The sequence below is a fragment of the Leptosomus discolor genome, chromosome 2 (genome assembly GCF_034619465.1).
Source record: "Leptosomus discolor isolate bLepDis1 chromosome 2, bLepDis1.hap2, whole genome shotgun sequence".
Taxonomy (NCBI): domain Eukaryota; kingdom Metazoa; phylum Chordata; class Aves; order Leptosomiformes; family Leptosomidae; genus Leptosomus; species Leptosomus discolor.
In genome coordinates, this window is record NC_141392.1 from 11,664,872 (window position 1) to 11,682,375 (window position 17,504).

A 17,504-nucleotide genomic window follows, 5' to 3' on the forward strand; every position below is an offset into this window, starting at 1 on the left:
AATACATATGTCATTTGGAAGCAGACTTAACTAAAGATTTCAGACTTTTTCTGATACACTGTGGAACATTTTGGCTTATGCAAGGGCAAGAAATACTTCTGCATTAGCAAGGAAACTACCTTCCCCTCCAGAATATGTCAGGCATCTGTCTCTTCAAAGTGGGATGGTAAAGCACATTTCACTTTGATCAGCTTTCATTTATGGGAAAAAATGGTAAATTTAAACAGACTTGAACTACATTTTCCCCTTATGGGAAACTGAGCCCCTAAAAACAGTAAATCCCTCCCTTAATGTGGAGCAGCACAGTACTGAATTCCTGTACAGAACACCGTGAAGTCACAGTGAAATCTGCTGAATACTCCCAACAGCCCTTTACAGGACTATTTTTTTTTTATACCTCTGCTTTCTCTCATACTGACTGATGGCTGTGTGTGTATCACAGTCTTTTATCTGCCTATAAGGTGAGAATAGTGTCTCCAGTTAACTAGGTCCTTACAGTTTTAAAGTAGTGTGTATGTTCGTGTGTGAAGTACCGCTAAAAATCCTTTAATATTTATCTACAAAAGCAAGCAGACTCTTGAAATGATAATGAGTAATTCTGGAGAAGCAGTCCTCTCTCATTATGGGTACAGCCCTGTGAAATTAATTGGGCCTGACCTTGCACTGAACTTGACAGGAGTGGTATCTGAGAAGAAACTCTCACATTGGTTCTTAAATGTCTTGATAAGTCCTGACAATAAGAAAGTGCCTGCTCTAACTAGCTCCGTCCATACCTGTTAGAGATTGCTTTCACAGGACAGCTTTCTGTCTCCAGAAATAAACACCAAAGTGCCAAATTATGCACTAACCAATATTCTGCTTCACCTCACTGATCTCCTCTGGTAGGCAGGATCTTCTCTGATTTTCCTGGTCCTTGAAGCCACAGCATAAGCAAGATCTTACATGTGCTTGTACGGATTATGATTTGAATAGTCCCAGGAAGCAGTGCCAAAAAAATATAGGGAATTTATTTATAAGTTATAAACTTGCTAGCTTGAAGGAGACCTAACTTAGAAAATCACCCATTTTATCTTGTTTCTCCATCATATTTCAAAGTCTGCTTTACTCATACATTTGCTTGCATGCTGTAAAGAGCCTGAGATGGTTCTGTAGAACATGGGACAGAATAACCCTTTAATAACAAATAGCAATTCACACAAAAATGAGCAGAACTGACCAACCAAAAAGTTTTTGTCCTGCAACTGCCTTGATGAAGTTTCTTGCTTCTCTCCTCTTCTTTAGTTTGCAAAATCTCTTTATATATAACAGCTCTTGTACTTCACAGTTTTGGTCCCTGCAGTCCCCGGGGCCTTGGGTCCAGTCCTATTTCTCCTTTTACTACTATTTCTTATTTGCTGCATTTGGAGTTTAATATTTACCAGCAAAGCCAAGCTGATCCTTTTTTTCTTCTTTATATTTTACATTTTCACAAGTGTTACAGTAAAAATGCCTGATGGGAAAGGCTTTTCCATGATGAAAACTCTTCCAATTGATCATTAAACTCCCAGAAAAAGCTTTTCTTACCAGTCATCACTGCTTACACATGACAGACATTAGCTATTCCTGCTGCTGCAGGGAGACTCACTTCAGAGTGGAAGGCTTCCAAGAACGCTTCAGCTGGCAAAGCCTGTGGCCTCAAACGCACGGGAGTTCAGCTGGGCGTGTGGGACGGTGCGTGCAAATGGTCAGATATTAATCCTGTGCATTCCTAGTTCAGTGCAGGAAATGTTTACCTCTAAATAACTTTCCGAAAAAGTAGACTTAAATGATTTGATAAATCCCAAACATTAGAATTAGAGTGAAAAAGAATAGTAAAAAGACAATTTACCTTAGAGATGGTTATTACAGATAGTGTAACTTATTTTTTACTAACTAGACACTCTTTTAACATCCACTATTAATGCAGACTTTAGTATTAAGAGGTGGACAAAACACTCGGCTTTTGTTCTCTGTGTCAAACTTTGCTTTTGTGCTCTAGGTCTCTTTAAAGTTCTTAGGTTTTTGTTTATTTTAGTACTTCAGCATCTACTCAAATTCTAAACCTTTGTTGTTTTAGAAAAATAACAGAATTGCTGTACTTTAAAGGTCTGTAATGAGTTAATTGAACAGCCCATACATGTAAGAAAACTGCCAAAATAAGGACCTTGAAGAAAGACCACAATATTTTACCTTGTCGTGTGCTCTCATCCCGAATGTGTTAGAAGAAACTTAATTACACAGGAGTAAGTTATAATATTTATAGAGGCTATTTGAGAACTTCGTTAACAGCAAGTCTTAAGTTAGGCAAGGCTTTCGGACAGGGCCTGTTCAGCCATGTATTTAATTGCTGTGCTGAATCTGGGCTTCTATTTGGCAGTTGAAGTTCTGTAGTCCTTTTTAGAGCTCAATATAAAAAACTCTTGCATATAAGAAAAACACATACAGAATCCTTACTGGGTTTGCTAAATGCTACTGTGACACACATTGAATAATAAGAATAGATAATAATGCATCTAGAGAGCATCCAGCAACAAAAGGCCTAGGTCTGATGGCCTGTTACAGTGCTAATTGAAACTAGACATAAAAATAGAAAACATCAACCTTATCCATCATTTCCATTTGGGAATCTCAGCTACTTCATCCTAGAATGTAAAATAGTTATCCGTTTCAACAGACTGGGAAACTGAATCAAAGGAAGACCATCAGGTTATCTGAAAACACAAAGATGGTGAATAAGGAGCAGTCTCCTTTCCTGACTCCCAGCCCAGCGAGCAGCACTGTCCTCATCTGCCTTGTTAATAATTATTTCCAGTGTAGAATGACTGGATCGCAGCTCCACAGAAGGAGGCTGGGCATGGTGAAAATGAATGTCCCCATCTCTCCCTCTTGCCATCTGCCCTGCAATGGAGAGTTAAGCATCACCGTGACTGGGGCGTTCCAGACTTCTTTTCTACACTTGCACTAGGGATTGAGCTGCTCTTTTAATAAAACCCCATCAGTGAGAGTGCTTGGTCTGGAGGGAAAGACCTGCGTTGGGTTCTCACCTCTGGCTGAGAGGGATGAAACTCATGTCCCCTCTTTCTGAGGAGAAATGATCTAACCACAAACCGATCAGCCGTGCTGTTTGGGGAATCTTGCTCAAACTATCATATCATGAAGTTACGAGCTGGTCAGACAGTAAACCAGGTGGTGCCTGACTTTACAGCCTTGTGGTGAGGGCATGCCCTGGAAAAGGGACATCCTGCAGTCTAGTTTTCTGTCTCTGTAACCATTTTGCTTCAAAGAGTCACCAGGCAGAAGATGGACCCTACCCCAGAATGGGTGGCATTCCCTACTGTCCTGAAGTCACTTGGGACCCCCAGGTGGGTGCAGTGACACCCTGCATCTTCCCCCGTTGCTGAGGTGGCTTCATCAGCAGCCTCCCATGCCACAGAACAGTCAGGATTTGGGTTCAGGGAATGCTTCTGTAACTGCAATTAAGGCAGCCTAATTTTAAAGCTGCGTGCAGCTCTATTGATTCCATTTTACTTACACTTCGTTCTTATTATCTGGGCAAGTTACTGTACAGTTAAAGCCAAAAAAATAAACCAGGAAAGATAAGAGGCTGAAAGTTAAGATCATTCATGTGTTCCTTTCATGGCAAGGCACATGTAGAGTAGGTGAGAGGACAAACGATAAGCAGAGCGAAAGCTGCAATGGCAGCCTTGGTTTTGAATCTTCTGTAGATTTCAAATTGGTGTCATACATTGTTGGTGTTTGAAATGGTATTTATGTAGAAATCAATGTTTAATATTAGAAATGTGCATTTGTAATTATTATGGCAAATTGTAAATTACATATTTTCCAGGCAGATTAGAAGAACTGTTTAAAGTATCGTTAATGATATCAAGTCCCAGTGTATTCTTTATGCACACACGGTGTAATCAATGGGGACAGGTTATTTTTATAGGGAGTGTGTGTGTGTGTGTGCACACGTGTGCATGCACACGTGTGCGTGCGTCTGTATTTGTTTGTAGCAGCATGATGATTCCATAATGCCTCCAAAATATTTGTAACTTATCAGAGTGAAAACAGACACATTCTTCCTCTCACCCTCTGTGTGTACCTGGCATACAAACCATAACTACATTAGTCCACCTAAGGGAAACTTACACCTTCAGCAAATAATTTCTAGCATTTCTTTGAAGTCATTTCAAGAGGAGAGTTTTGTACGCTGAGAACCAGTGTGACTAAGTGCTGATTTTTATAGTCCCTGGGGGCTAAATTTATCTCTCATTGAAGTCAGTGGGAATCTTTCCATTGACTTCAATAACAGTTGGATCAGGTCTTGGTACTTTAATCGGTGATCATTTTTTTTACAGGTAAAGCCGTTGATGAAGTTCAGTATGAGTCTCTAACTGCTCTCAAACAAAATTTGTCATGCTTTTACAAGGCGGAAAGGATAGGGAGGTTGAGCTTTTCTCAATGATGTGAAGATTGAACTTTTCTCCCCATTAAGTGGATGGGACTATAAAGGCACCATAAAGGAGATACAATTTACATTTGCCTGAGAGCAATTAATATATCTGGCCTATCATTTTGCTTGTACTGTGGAACCGATGAGTTTGCTTTATTCAGTCTGGTTTAAGATGTGATTCTTTCACATGTGGGATCTCTTTTCCTTGTTGGTTACTGTCTGGATGTATCCAAAGAGATCAGAAAGTATTATTACAGGTTATTGTGCTTAGCCAGCTTCTATGCCGGTGCACAAAGTCCATCTGATAAGAAAACCTCCTCAGCAATAGGGAACTAAAGAGATACTTGACTGGGCCAGCATTAGTGCCGCCTCGCAGCTGGAGAGATGGGGTGTTTGTATAACTCGCCCCTCCATCCCACGCTCCCAAAGCGCTGCGTGTAAGAATGACTGACAACCTTGTGGAACATTTAATTTAGTAAAGCTCCGCTAAAGTTCGTGGTAATTTTGGGCACTGGAATCTGGTCCTGAAATATACGTCTTATCACACCCACCAGTAATTTTGTTATCAGTGCCTCCATCTTATTAGTGGAGAAAGGAAAGTGAAAGAGAAAATTAAAATTACTCATTTAAGCTTAGGAAGCTACTGGGCAGGAGCAGAAGGACCAATGGGAGAAGAATTGATGGAAAAAGGGAACAGAAAGGGGGATGACGGAATCCAGGGATACAGAGAGCAAAAAAACAAGTGAGAAGAGGAGAAACAGGGAAGCGGCAAAAGAAAAGGAGAAGCTGCTGTTTTAAGGAAATGGGGAAGGTGGTTATTACTGAAACAAAGCAAAAGAGAGTAGGAAATGCAGTGTCCAAAAGGAGGTAATAAATGGAAAATAGATGGATTTAGAGAGATAGTGATGGAAACAGCCAGTAAAGAAAGAAAGGTAAGCTGAGGAGAGAAAAGCAAGAAGATAATGAATTTCATCTTCAGTGTTAAAGAATAAGAGAAGTTAAAATAGTGCACTTGTTTCCCTCCACAAGACATACACTCATCGACTTGAGTGGTATTAAATGTAAGACTGTAGCAGGGTTTGCCATGCAGCCTCTGTGAGAGTCTGTCCTCTAACTCCATGGTTTTTAACTCCCTCAATTTTTGGACCTTTTCGCTCCATAGAGATCCAAACTTTCCAGAGTGAATCTGATCCTCACTACTGTAGGCTTAGGGGGGGGTGGGGGGGTGGGGGGGGTGGGGGGGTGGTGTGGTGTATGTATTATTCACTTTGTGGAGAAACTCTTGGAAGTAGCCCACAGATGCCCAAGGAGCCCCCAGACAGCAGCTGAAAAGTCCTGGTCTGAGTGGGGATGGCTAGTGCTACTTCTACTGCAGATTGCTCCCATGGTTCAAAGCAGTAGCAATCTAAACCTTGGAAAAAGTAGTCCCAAGTTTCAACTCTGATGTTAGTCCAGTCAGATGGAAAAATTGTCTCAAAACTAGTGCACGTTTTGGGGAATAGGGGAGTCTTGCCACGTAGATTCAGACCTGAGTGTACCACATAGCAAAAATCGTGGTGAAGGTTGATTCCCATCATAGAAATAGACAATGCTTTTTTGGCCAGGGTCAAGCAACCTGATTCTGTGCTGATCTTGCCACACGATAACTCTGAGTTCTAGAAACCTCTTTCTCATATATGTGCCATACAGGAAAAAATCGGACCTGTCAGGGTTATGGTAATTTCAAAATTTAATACAATTGAAACCACAAAGGACACAGAAAGACAGGTTTTACTCAGGGTATCACTACACATTTTATTTATCTACATCTAATTATGTTTTCACCAGACCAGTTTTAATGGAACTGCATGACCATAAACCAACGTAGGATCTGGATGACACACAGGGTTTTTAATTGTATTACTCTGATTGGCGTCCTATAGTTGTGTAAATGTTAAGACAGAGGACAGTAGAAAGCTTTTGCTCTAAGGATGGGAGTCTGTTCCTCTGTATGATGATGTCTATATCACTGTTCAGCAAGGAGACAGCCCTATTTTAGCTTTAATTAAATACCCACAGCATATAAAGTAGCGTCAAGGGACATGGAGGCAGGATTTGGTCAGGGAAAGGTAACAGAAAGAATTCTTGCCTCTACACTGGAGATTCCTGGAGGGCTGCAAGGACCTCGCCGTGGTGTTCAGCCTAATGTCTCTGCAGAGGGAGAAGGACCCAATACACGTCAGTCTTCTGGCGATGTGCTGCTGTGCCTGGCTTAAGGGAAAGTAGAAATAATGAACATGAATGCCACCTCTGTGAAATGAGTGCTGTTTCAGGGGGACTGTCCCCTGAAGTTTGTGATGAAAGAGAGGAATGAAATGGAAAAGGACCGGTAAATGTTTAGAGGGAGGCAAATGAAAAATATTTTATGAGTTGGAAAATGAAACTGGCAAAGAACATCAGAGCATCTGGTGGCTGCACTTGGTTTTACTTTGACTTCCTGATAGCCTTAATTTTTTTTTTTTTTTTTTTTTTTGACTGGAATGTGATCCTACATCTTTACTGAGATCAAGTTAGCTTTGGTTTTACAGGGAAGCAGGGTAAAACCTATGTGACACAGTGGAACTGGGTTTATTTTTCACTGCAGTTTCATTTTCTTTTTTCACTAAAGAATTTCAAGCCAGGACATGTTTCAGTGGCCTAATCTTAAATGCGCACAGGAACAGTCTCTCTGTTTGCTTTGCAGGGAGGAGCTGGCTCACTTCAGGAGTAGTTCAAGAATGAACACAACTGGTTTCCTGTCAGTTTTTAGTGCCGGCTGTAGCTCATGGGCAATAATGGTACCAGCAGTGGTGAAGCAGCATTGTATAGCAAACAAATCTCTCAGCTTTAGTTTTCTGTAACATAGTACCATTTCAAAACAAGATAATCATCTGCCTTCTTGGTGAAGTGTTGTGATTGTTGAGTAGATGTCAGTGACCCTTAATGACAGAATAACAACACTTGGATTTCCAAGGTACTTCTACCCATATTGAAGGAGGGACTTGCTTTTTTCCCCCCTTCATTATTCTGTGACATTTCTCTGCTTAGCTAAAAACAAATAAATTCCCACTTCTGGTACATCTAACTAAATAAGAATGGACAGTTGCTAAATCTCTGTCAGAATTACAGCAAGCACCTGTTCATGGCCACTAAAATTGATGTTGCTAACACGTTTCCACAATAACTTCATGCCCAGAACTTCCCAATCAATTATCTTTTGGGAAGAAATTTTCCACATTTGGCCTCTGCTTGAGAGGGATTTTTTTTTTTCTTCTAGGCTTGAGAAAAACGATGCCAGCTGTTCTTGAACGCGGCATGAATTATAAAATTATGCCTCTGAAGTAAAAAGAAAACTTCACAGACTGCACCGAGCTGAAATGTAAAGCTTGCTGTAGACCCTTCTGAAGAGCAAAGATTTTGCCTGGCATTATACTTGACACTGATTAACCCAGATTAATAAAGATAAGGCAATAAACATATTTTGAAAGAGCTGAGAATGATTTATCTATAGGTGAGTGAAAAAGAAGAGCCTGCAGCTTGCAGGAGCTGTACACGGAGAGCTGCCAGGTAGGTCAGAGGAGCTCACTCCTGCCCTCTGCAAAGTGCATTTCATTGTTTGGGGAGAACAGGAACAACGGCACCTTCCCCAGGAGGAAAGCCAACGTCACTACTCCAGATTCCTGCCTTTCCCCACCAGATTTTTTTTTCAAAAGCAGAAAATTAAATGTAAAATAGAAGCATTAAGTTTGCAAAAATGCATGCTAGCAGCAGGACATTTAAAAAGCTAAGAGTATTACTCCTGTCTGTGTGGCCGATGTGTATAGTTATGTATATACATATACACCCAGGCAGCCACGTGCACATAGAGGGTCGATTCAGAGGGAATGTCAAACTGGTGTTAGAAATCGATATCCTTGATAAAATGCTAATATACCCCAGAATATACCTCTTGAGATGTATTACCTATTATCAAGATACAAACACATTGAACATTATGAAATTAATTAACTGATTGGAACCCTTGATCAGGGCACACATTTTATAGAGGAAGGTATACATTTTATATTGGTTTAGCTGGAATATCCTCAAACATGAAATGTCCTGATCTTTCCATGCCTAGTACAGAGACTTGAAGACTGTCTTAATGACAAGTTTGTATGTATTGTATATGGAATATTAGCATACTGGATAATACTGTGCATCTGTCTTTGGAAGCCTTCTGTGTCTCTCCTGAGTAAACGCTTTCTTGACACATCTTACTTTCTAGCACTTTGGGGGCTTTTAGAAGGCAATTTCTGTCGTTTGACAAACCAGGAAGCTATGGAAACAAACAAAAGAAAAGAACAAAACAAAACCCCCTTCACCACAGCCACCACCATATTTCCCTCCCTCCTATAGGAACTCCCTGGTTTTCCCTGAAATCATAAGGAAATTGTGTGCTGTTGTGTTTTAAGAAAAGATAAACAACAACAACAACCAAACCAACACATTCTTTTTAGCTTTCTATCATTTCATTAAACGGGTCTTTGATCTGAGGAGGAAAACGTGAAGTCTTCCTCTTCGTGTAAAGTGAACTGTCATCTAAAACAGCGCGGGGGGGTGGGGGTGGGGAGTGTGCGGGAAGCAGGGGGCAGCGTTAAACATTTTTTTCCTGAGGAATAAGATCACATTTTTCAATCCTTTCGAAAACTACACCGTCTCCAGTTTTCCTTTTTTTTTTTTTCTTTCTTTTTTTTTTTTTTTTCTGTCATGAGAGGGACTTTGATTTATTCTCAGCAGCAAAACGGCCCGCAGAAAGAAAAACACACACACACACACACACACACACACACCCCGAGCCTTAATTTAAAATAAAAATCAAGCGAAAGAGGGAGAGAGGACGGCGTCTAGCCGGGTGCCGATGGATGCTCCTCGGTGGGGGACCTGTGATGCCGCTCGGCACGGCTCGGCACGGCGCGGAACGCGCCGTGCCGCGCCGTGCCGAGCCGTGCCGGCGGGGAAAGCCTTGCATCACCGCCCCGGGCTCCGTTTCCCTCCTCCCTCTCTTTCGGGGAGGCTATTAATAGCATGACATCAGCCCGGGACTCGCCGCCAGAGTAAATACCAGCGCTGCCCGCTCGGCTATATAAGGGGGGTGATGCAACCGAAGCGAGAGACAGAGGAGCGGGGAGAGGCGAGAGCTGCTCTCCCGGAGGAGGAGAGGGAACGACTCCCGGGACGGCGGCGCTGCGGGGCGGGTGCGGAGCCCCTTCCCTCCGGCTGGGAAAGCAGCAGCGGGAGGAAGGTAGGTGGGAGCGGGAGGGGAGACGCCGAGACGCTCCGTGCCGGCGGGTTGAGGGGCTGAGCTCCGTGGGAGCGTGTCCCGCCACGGGGAGATGCCCTCCCCGGTGGCTTCCGCGGAGAGACGGGGGGAAAGTTTCGCCCCGCAGAGCGAGGTCGGGTGCGGCGGTGCCGCCGCCTCCCCGTCAGCTCTGGGCAAAGCCCCCGCCGGAGCTTCCCGCCCGCCCGTCCCCGCGCTCCCGTTTAGGGGGAACCCCCTGCCCGGGGCTGCCGGCAGAGGGGAGCGCCGGGAGGGAGCTCTGCCGAGCCCCGGCTCGCCCCGGGCCGGCAGCGCCGCTCGGCACCGCGCGGTGGCGGCCTCGGCGGGGGGACGGCGCCGGCCCCGGGGCGGCGGGGATGCCGGAGCGCGGCGGGGGCAGCGGTGGCGCCGAGGGTCCGCGGGGGCAGGGACCGGGGAGCCGGAGCGGGACGAGTATCCCCCGCGCTGCCCCGTAGAGGTGTGTCTGTTGTACGTACGCGAAACGAGCGGGAGCTCCCGGCGTGAGCCCGGGACGCTCAATTTTCGTTCTGTCCCCATGTCTTGACATGAAGAAGATTCAGTTGCTAAACTGTTGCCTAATCAAGTCAGGCGTGACACAACGGCAAACTTGTTTCAGAGAACGAGTTTCCTGTTGGAAATTCATTCTCCTCCTAGTAGCGGCACTTGAGGAGCTAGGAGGCAGGAGAAAATGGTTGGGGAATGATGTGGGATGTCAGAAAGCTTAAGGTCACCCAGCGTGCACAGAGGTTGTGAACTGTAATTGCTCTTAATGCTGTTTAAGATTAACCTCAATGGTTATCGGGGTTTATTGCATCAGCACCAGAGGAAAAGGAATTTCTATGAAGAAATAAAACCAAAAGGCACAGCCAGCCATCTGCAGTTAAGCAAGGAAGAAAAGACTCTCAGAGTAGTCACTTTTAATATTAAACATTAAACAAGACTACCCTTAAATAATAGAAATGCACAGCTAGGAAGTATGTCCTGAAATTAAAATATTGGCAGATGAGATGTAAAACACTGTGGATGGAAAGAATCATCAGCAAAAGAACAAACAAAAAATGGGGGCAGAATGAATGAATAAAGTTGTTTGAATCTACCTGAATTGGGACGGTACCATTAATAGAAAAGCTGTTCTCTTGGAGAATTCCAAAACTAAAATAAAGTAATGAAGCATTAACTCATGCTGTGAACAAGCTGTTCCTTTATGGTGCAGGTCTGAAATGTTCAGCACCTTTGATGTCAGTAACTTCAGGACTGCCTGAAGCAGCCTGGAGCCCAGGTCCATGTGCATGGTCTAACAAAGTAAACAGAGGTCGTATCAGAAAAGCCCAGATGTAATCATGCTTTGAGGCTTGTCATTCTTATTCTTGCTGTTTCCCCACCTTTGCAAACTCAGAGAAAAATGAGAAAGTGCTCTTGATGTCTTATAGACAGAGGTACGATTTGTACAAAACTTGGGATAAAGGAAGGGCAACTTGTTGCATTTTTTAAAAATAGCAAAATCTAGTTTTTCTTCTTGTAAAACATTTCTAAAAGCAGCTTTGTTCCTCAGAAATTGGAAAACATCTACCTTGTTGTGATGGAAAGGGAATCTATTCAGCTTACTGAGCAGCTTTAACACAAGGCTGATTGTTTTTGTTATTTTTGTTATTTGTATCATGGTGGCTCCTAACGATCCCAGTGGTAGGCTGGAAGCCTACCCTAGTAGGCACTGTCCAGAAGCCCTGCCCCAGGAAAGCAAACCAGTAGCAAAAAGCTCTGTAAAATGGGACTCAGCTCATGGCAGAAATCCATACACAAACCTCAGCCCCTGGTAGGCCCTCCCTTCCCTAAAGTCTGAGTAAATAGAGATGCCTTTCAGGATGTCTGGAAGGTCAGCGAGCTGTTCGGGCAGGACAGCAGCAAGTTTCTACGGTCAAGGACACTTCCCTCTCTGTGCTTTCCCTCCCTGTGGGCACCTTACCCCCTTCTTTTTTTTTTTTTTTTTTTTTTTTTACACTAGTGACAGATGGGTGAGCTTTTTGGTGGTGCTCGTGGTACACTTAGCACTAACTATTAGAAATCCACAAATCCACAACTAACACAATTTCTCAGGCACAGACATTCTTGGTTTCCTCTGCTGTTGCTGCTGACCTTAATTAAAAGTTCACCTAAACAGAAAAATAATTGAATAAAACACCAGAGCTCAAAAATTAGTAGCCCAATTAATTACTTTGTAGACTGGAGAAAGAGTTTTGCTGTTAATTTAACACTCCTGGTTTGATTGAATTATACAGAATTAACTGTTGAGTGAAGCCATCACTGGCAGCCAAGGAGACTTGTTCAGTGAAAATAGATGAAATTTCTGCTCGGAATGAAGGGTTTGATGTCATCTGGAATCAGCCTGTTTAAATGACTTGAATGGTTGAATGTGGCTAAATGGTAAATAATGCTAGGAGGACTTCAGCTGGAAGTTATAGGGCCATTTCTGACTTGTTGGAAAAGAGTAACTGCTATCTTTCTGAGATTATAGGATTAAACCGTATCAGTACTTTAAATGTGACTCATGAGCAGGGGCTTTCTGAAGAGAATTACATAAATTTCCCAAGGTCTTTCTAAATAACAAATTGTTCCAAATAATTTCCTCATCTTTAATAACTACGGGTGAAATCCTGTCCCCATTGAGGTCAACAGAAAGTCCTCTTGATTTCAGTGGGTTCAGGATTTTACCCTCAGACTCTGGGGAATGTTCAGCTCTTCTGTGGAGACAGGGTGAGGCAGAAGTGAGGAAGACTGCAGCTGGACATGGTATTTTCTACCAACTGGCAGTTCACTGTCCTCAGATTTTTGTATTTACCTCACTTAACAATGAACCAGATTCTATTCTCATTTGCACCAGTGTGGATATACAATGTATTTTTAGATATCTCTGAGCAAAATGTATCTTCTTGGCAAGGCACGTGACCTCAAACATTTCTTGCTGGGTTACAGAAGTAGCGTATGGGGAACTGTGCGGTTCTGGGTTGGCCATGTGGAAATTTAACTTACCCACACTGCTACCCCGAGGCAACTATTTGCTTACCTGCACTAAGTTAATTACAGTTGACTTTGCTATAATTACTACAGTTCTAATCAAGAGTAGATAACACACACTGTAATTACTTGTACAGCTATAAAAAAACCCCAAAACCTACACACCAAAGAAAGCTGGAAAACCAATATGTGGTAAAATCCAATTTAACACAAGTTGCTTTATGAATAAGGGAAGTAATACAAGCTGATTTCCCATGGATTTGCACCTTTTGTCCCTTGGGCCACACGCAAAAAGTGCTCAGCTTTCTTCCACACCTGTTCTCTCACCTCTTCTGGGCGGGGGATGGTTTGTGTCGTTCAGAGCTCTGTGCATTGGCTAGCTAGGTTGCCCACGATGTTTGAATGTCTGACCGCTGAGTTTTGGCTCTTTCTCCCTCAGTGGGGTCACCAGTTATCACAAAGCACGTAGGGGGCCCCTCTCCCTCCAAAATTGGCTAGAAAATGAATGACTAAAAAGAGGAAGGTAGAGAGCACTGTCGGGTAGGTTCATTTTCTTAGGAAAACTACTAGAAATGAGGTTCCTCCGTGGGTGTCCATTTGCATAATTCCCCTGAAGTCTCTTCAGTCACACTGTTTTATATCAGCAGGAGATCCAACCATAAATATTTAAGAATTTCAAACCTCTTCTTGAGGGTACATGAGGACATTTACAAATTTTACAAGAGCAAAGGAATGAAACGAACGGCTTCATGTTTTTTGTGACTCAATCCCTTCAACTCAGCCTGTGCTTTGAAGCCGCAGAGCATGTATAGACTTTTACCTTTGTGCCAGCTCTTCTTGTTAACCATTTTTCAGGAGTTTATAACCAGATCTGCAACTCTGTATAAAATTGAGCATGGTAATTTTGTGACAGAACCCATCTTGATTAGCCAACTTCAGCTTCTAGTAGAACTCGCTGTGCTTTGCCTAAACGTAGCTGAGATCAAGGTGCGCTCTGTCCATATGAAGCTGGAATCTGTGGTGCTATAGCTCTGAGGATGGAGATAATATTAAGCTCCTTCTCTGCTTTAAATAATAACAACAATAATTCTTTGCTTTCTGATCTTTTTTTTTTCCTTATTCTCTTTCTCTTCCTATTCACTCAATTCTTATTTGCCACACATTACCAGTTTAAAACTTCACAGTATACATACACACAAATTTTTTTTCAATATTAAGTTTCAGAAAGACCTAGAAATTGTGTGATATGCTAATACTAGTATTTTTAAATACTAGGTCTAAGTTAACATGAAGTAGAAATTTTTACTAGTGATCGAATTCTTAACTGCTTGTCTCTAGTGAGAGATTGGGGTAGACTGGGAGTGGGGACTGAAGCAATGCAAGAAAACAGTATTATTCACAGTACAAAATATGTCTCTAGGAGATATTATCTGCCTTTCTAAAGTTGTTAAAAGACTATTATTATCTCTTTTTACCTTTCAGCAAAATGATGGTCCAACACTCAGGCCAGGTATCTGCATTAGAAGTCAGCGCCTCCGCAATTGTTCCTACTTTGTCCCCTGCAGGGTCACTGGGGTTTGATGATTTCACAAATTTAACCCCACTGGTGAAAGAGGAACTGAGGTTCGCCATTCAGAATAAGCGTCAGTCCCACAGGATGTCTTCTGCATTGGACACGGTGACAGTTTCTGAAAGGCCGATTGACACCTCAATCATGAAAACAGAGGTATGTCTCTCTAAATAGCATTTCAGTGTGACTAGTTCTCTAATAAAGTTTCACTGCAAGATCAGCAATTATGTCAACTACAGACAACCATCTCCACCATACTCGATCCTTTTAAGCCTGCTGCTTGGCTTTTTGTTAAGTGCTTCTGGGAAACCCTCTGGTATTTCTCATTTCTGTTAAGGCCTACAGCTGGATGTTTTGGTTTTGATCATGGACTAAGGACAATGTTTTGCAGTGATTAGAACAAGCACTAATCTGATTTCTCTGCATACTTATGGATGAACTTAGAATAAGTCACTGCTGAAGTTTTATTTCATTGAGGACAGTCCAGCAGGACCCACGTGGGCCAGACTAATATAGACACGCCGTGCTGTGTCCACACTAGTTTTTACTTTAATAGTCTGTGTGAAAAAAATTTCTCTTATAAAGTGGGGAAACAGCTTGAGTTAGGGAAATAGCTACGGCTTGGTCTGAGCCTCCACAGGAAACAAAGCAAAACTCGAAGGAGAGTGTTAATATCCCCTTTTCAGTGCTACCTTTAGTTTGCTGCACTCTTGCTGCCTCATTCATGACACATCCTCCACTCTGCTCCCCATGCCCCTCGCTCCTCTTCCTCCTTGGGAAATGGAGGAAAGATGGAGGTGTGGAAGTCAGTTTGGGGAGACACCTGGCAAGTTTAAGTACCATTGATTTAAAATGAGCTGTCACATGGATTACATTCATCCAAACTCCAGTCAGGTTTTTGTTGACCATTCTAATGGAGTTACTGTCATTTTGCTGTACGGCAGGTAATGTCAGTATCACATTCTTGTGTAACTGATGATGTGAGTACTGACCACACTATGCGTGTTGCTTTTAAAAATGCATAGGTTATCAAAATACAGGTCGTGTATTTATAGCATCTTATGGATTGTGTGTATCTCTTTTTATGGGATAGTTTTCTCCCGAAGAGGATGAAAGAAAAAAGCGAAGAAGGGAAAGGAACAAAATTGCTGCTGCAAAGTGTCGAAACAAAAAGAAGGAAAAAACAGAATGTTTACAGAAAGTAAGTGTCTGGCTTGAATTGTTAATCTGTTATCCTGCCAGGATCCAAGCAGATAGCATGGAGTACTGTCATAGTAGCAAATACAGAAGGATGTCACCCAGAACTCTGTAAACCCTTCAAAACATTAGTTATAAAAAAATGAACAAGTTATATATTAAAACCAATCTTGGTTAAAACTGGAGTAAAGTGAAAGCACGGTAGGAGTGAAAAGAGATTGCTGCTTCGGCGACAGATCTTGTCTATGGGGATAATATTAATCTGAATGTGTACACTGAACACAAATTGAAGTAAAATCTCATTTCTTGTAATATTCACTGTGGAGACCAGGAGCCTACAAACACTGCCAAATAATTTCTACTTCTTTATGAAATGAGTGGCATAGTAGATTACCACCAAATCCTCTGTCCTAAGACCCCAGTCGTGTCTTCATCTGCTCTGCCATGATATACAACTACAGTACAGCAGCATCAGGCCTGTCTTTATTCCTGTATCTAGGGGCAGTGGAAGAAAAAAGTTACATCCTTGCTTTGTTAGTGTAACATGTGTTTACAGGTTTGTGACATGATGTTCCAGGGGGTTATATGAGGCATTAGATAATTTTGGGTCAACTTTTGACCTAAAAAGTTCAGAATAACTTTGCAGAAGATGGCAATAATGCTTTGGGTGCCTGTCATTGTAAGTGAATATGAGTCTGAACTTGGCTTTTCAACTTCCGTTACACTTCTCTAAAGGCCAAAGAAGGTAACGATCAATCTGGTTTTTAGACTATTATTGGCTGGGGGATGTACAGTTTCACCATTACAGGACACTAAGAACAGGCAATTTCTTTCTCTGCTAGCCATATGCTTTCCCACTGATAAGACTGCAACTATTAAATGAACATTGCAATTAACTATTTGAACTGCTCAGTCTAATAGTTGTGTCTGTCCTTTGTGACTAGGAATCAGAAAAGCTGGAAACTATCAATGCAGAATTAAAAGCCCAGATAGAAGAGCTAAAGAATGAGAAGCAGCATTTGATATACATGCTAAATCTTCACAGGCCCACTTGTATAGTTCGGGCGCAGAACGGAAGGACACCTGAAGATGAAAGGAATCTTTTTATTCAACAGATCAAAGAAGGCACATTACAAGGTTAAGTGATATGGAAAACATGGAAGCATTTATAGTGTTTTTAACAACTACCAGAATCCATGGAGGATCTGACATAATGTGTAGGATTCTATTAGTCAAGAGCCTTTAGGAAGGGCAGATTGCTTTCTTAAGTGGAAAGAATCATTTTGGCTTGACAGTGGTTCTTCCCCTTGGAAGATCTGGTCTCAATCAAACTGAAGAGTCTTCTGCCTCAAATATAGGTTTTGCACCTGTCATACTTGCTGTTCCTAGGAGCTACAGACAACAGCTTCAGAAGTTTTAGCGCTCTGCTAGTATACAGTACCTGCACTCACGACGTTTGTGCTAGAACACTATGACTTCTGATGATGCACATGGTACAGACAGCTGTGCTGGGTGGACACTACTTTTCCTTGTTGCTGGTAGGGAAAGCAGACTGAGAGTATTTTTAAAGTTTCGAAGTTTCCAGGAGGATGGTTTCTGGCAGAATGTACTGATACTTAATGTTGCATTCTAACCTAACACACACAAAAAAACACACAAAAAGCCTTTAGTTCCAATGAAGCTTTGTCGTTTTTTTCACAACACTTGTGTGGGTTTTTTTTCTATGACTCATCTCAGAGACTGAATTTGAAGAGCCTAGTAGGTGTGACAAAGAAATGTTTCTTGCAAAATGTCCATGTAGCTAAGTTTGAAATTTTATCTGCTGGAACCCCACTTACAATCCTTTAGGGACTACAATTTTTCCTTGACTTGCTGAGGAGCAGCTTGTACCACCACTTGGTGACTCGGTGAAT

The 17,504-nt window shown here is 42.3% G+C and overlaps 1 protein-coding gene across 1 annotated transcript; it reads left to right on the plus strand.

The window, feature by feature from the left end:
* Positions 1-7,419: 7,419 nt before the first annotated feature.
* ATF3 (activating transcription factor 3) lies at positions 7,420-16,733 on the plus strand. The gene is made up of 4 exons (XM_086460617.1): positions 7,420-7,466; positions 14,307-14,550; positions 15,488-15,595; positions 16,536-16,733. Exons 1-4 carry the CDS (start codon positions 7,420-7,422, stop codon positions 16,731-16,733), a joined length of 597 nt encoding a protein of 198 aa, XP_086316743.1.
* Positions 16,734-17,504: the final 771 nt, after the last annotated feature.

Excerpts from the sequence above, each read along its gene's own strand:
- ATF3 (XM_086460617.1), top strand. The coding sequence starts at position 7,420 with ATGTCAGTGACCCTTAATGACAGAATAACAACACTTGGATTTCCAAG. Across the intron at positions 7,467-14,306 it reads ACAACACTTGGATTTCCAAG|CAAAATGATGGTCCAACACT; the intron begins GTACTTCTACCC and ends TTTACCTTTCAG. Across the intron at positions 15,596-16,535 it reads AAACAGAATGTTTACAGAAA|GAATCAGAAAAGCTGGAAAC; the intron begins GTAAGTGTCTGG and ends CTTTGTGACTAG.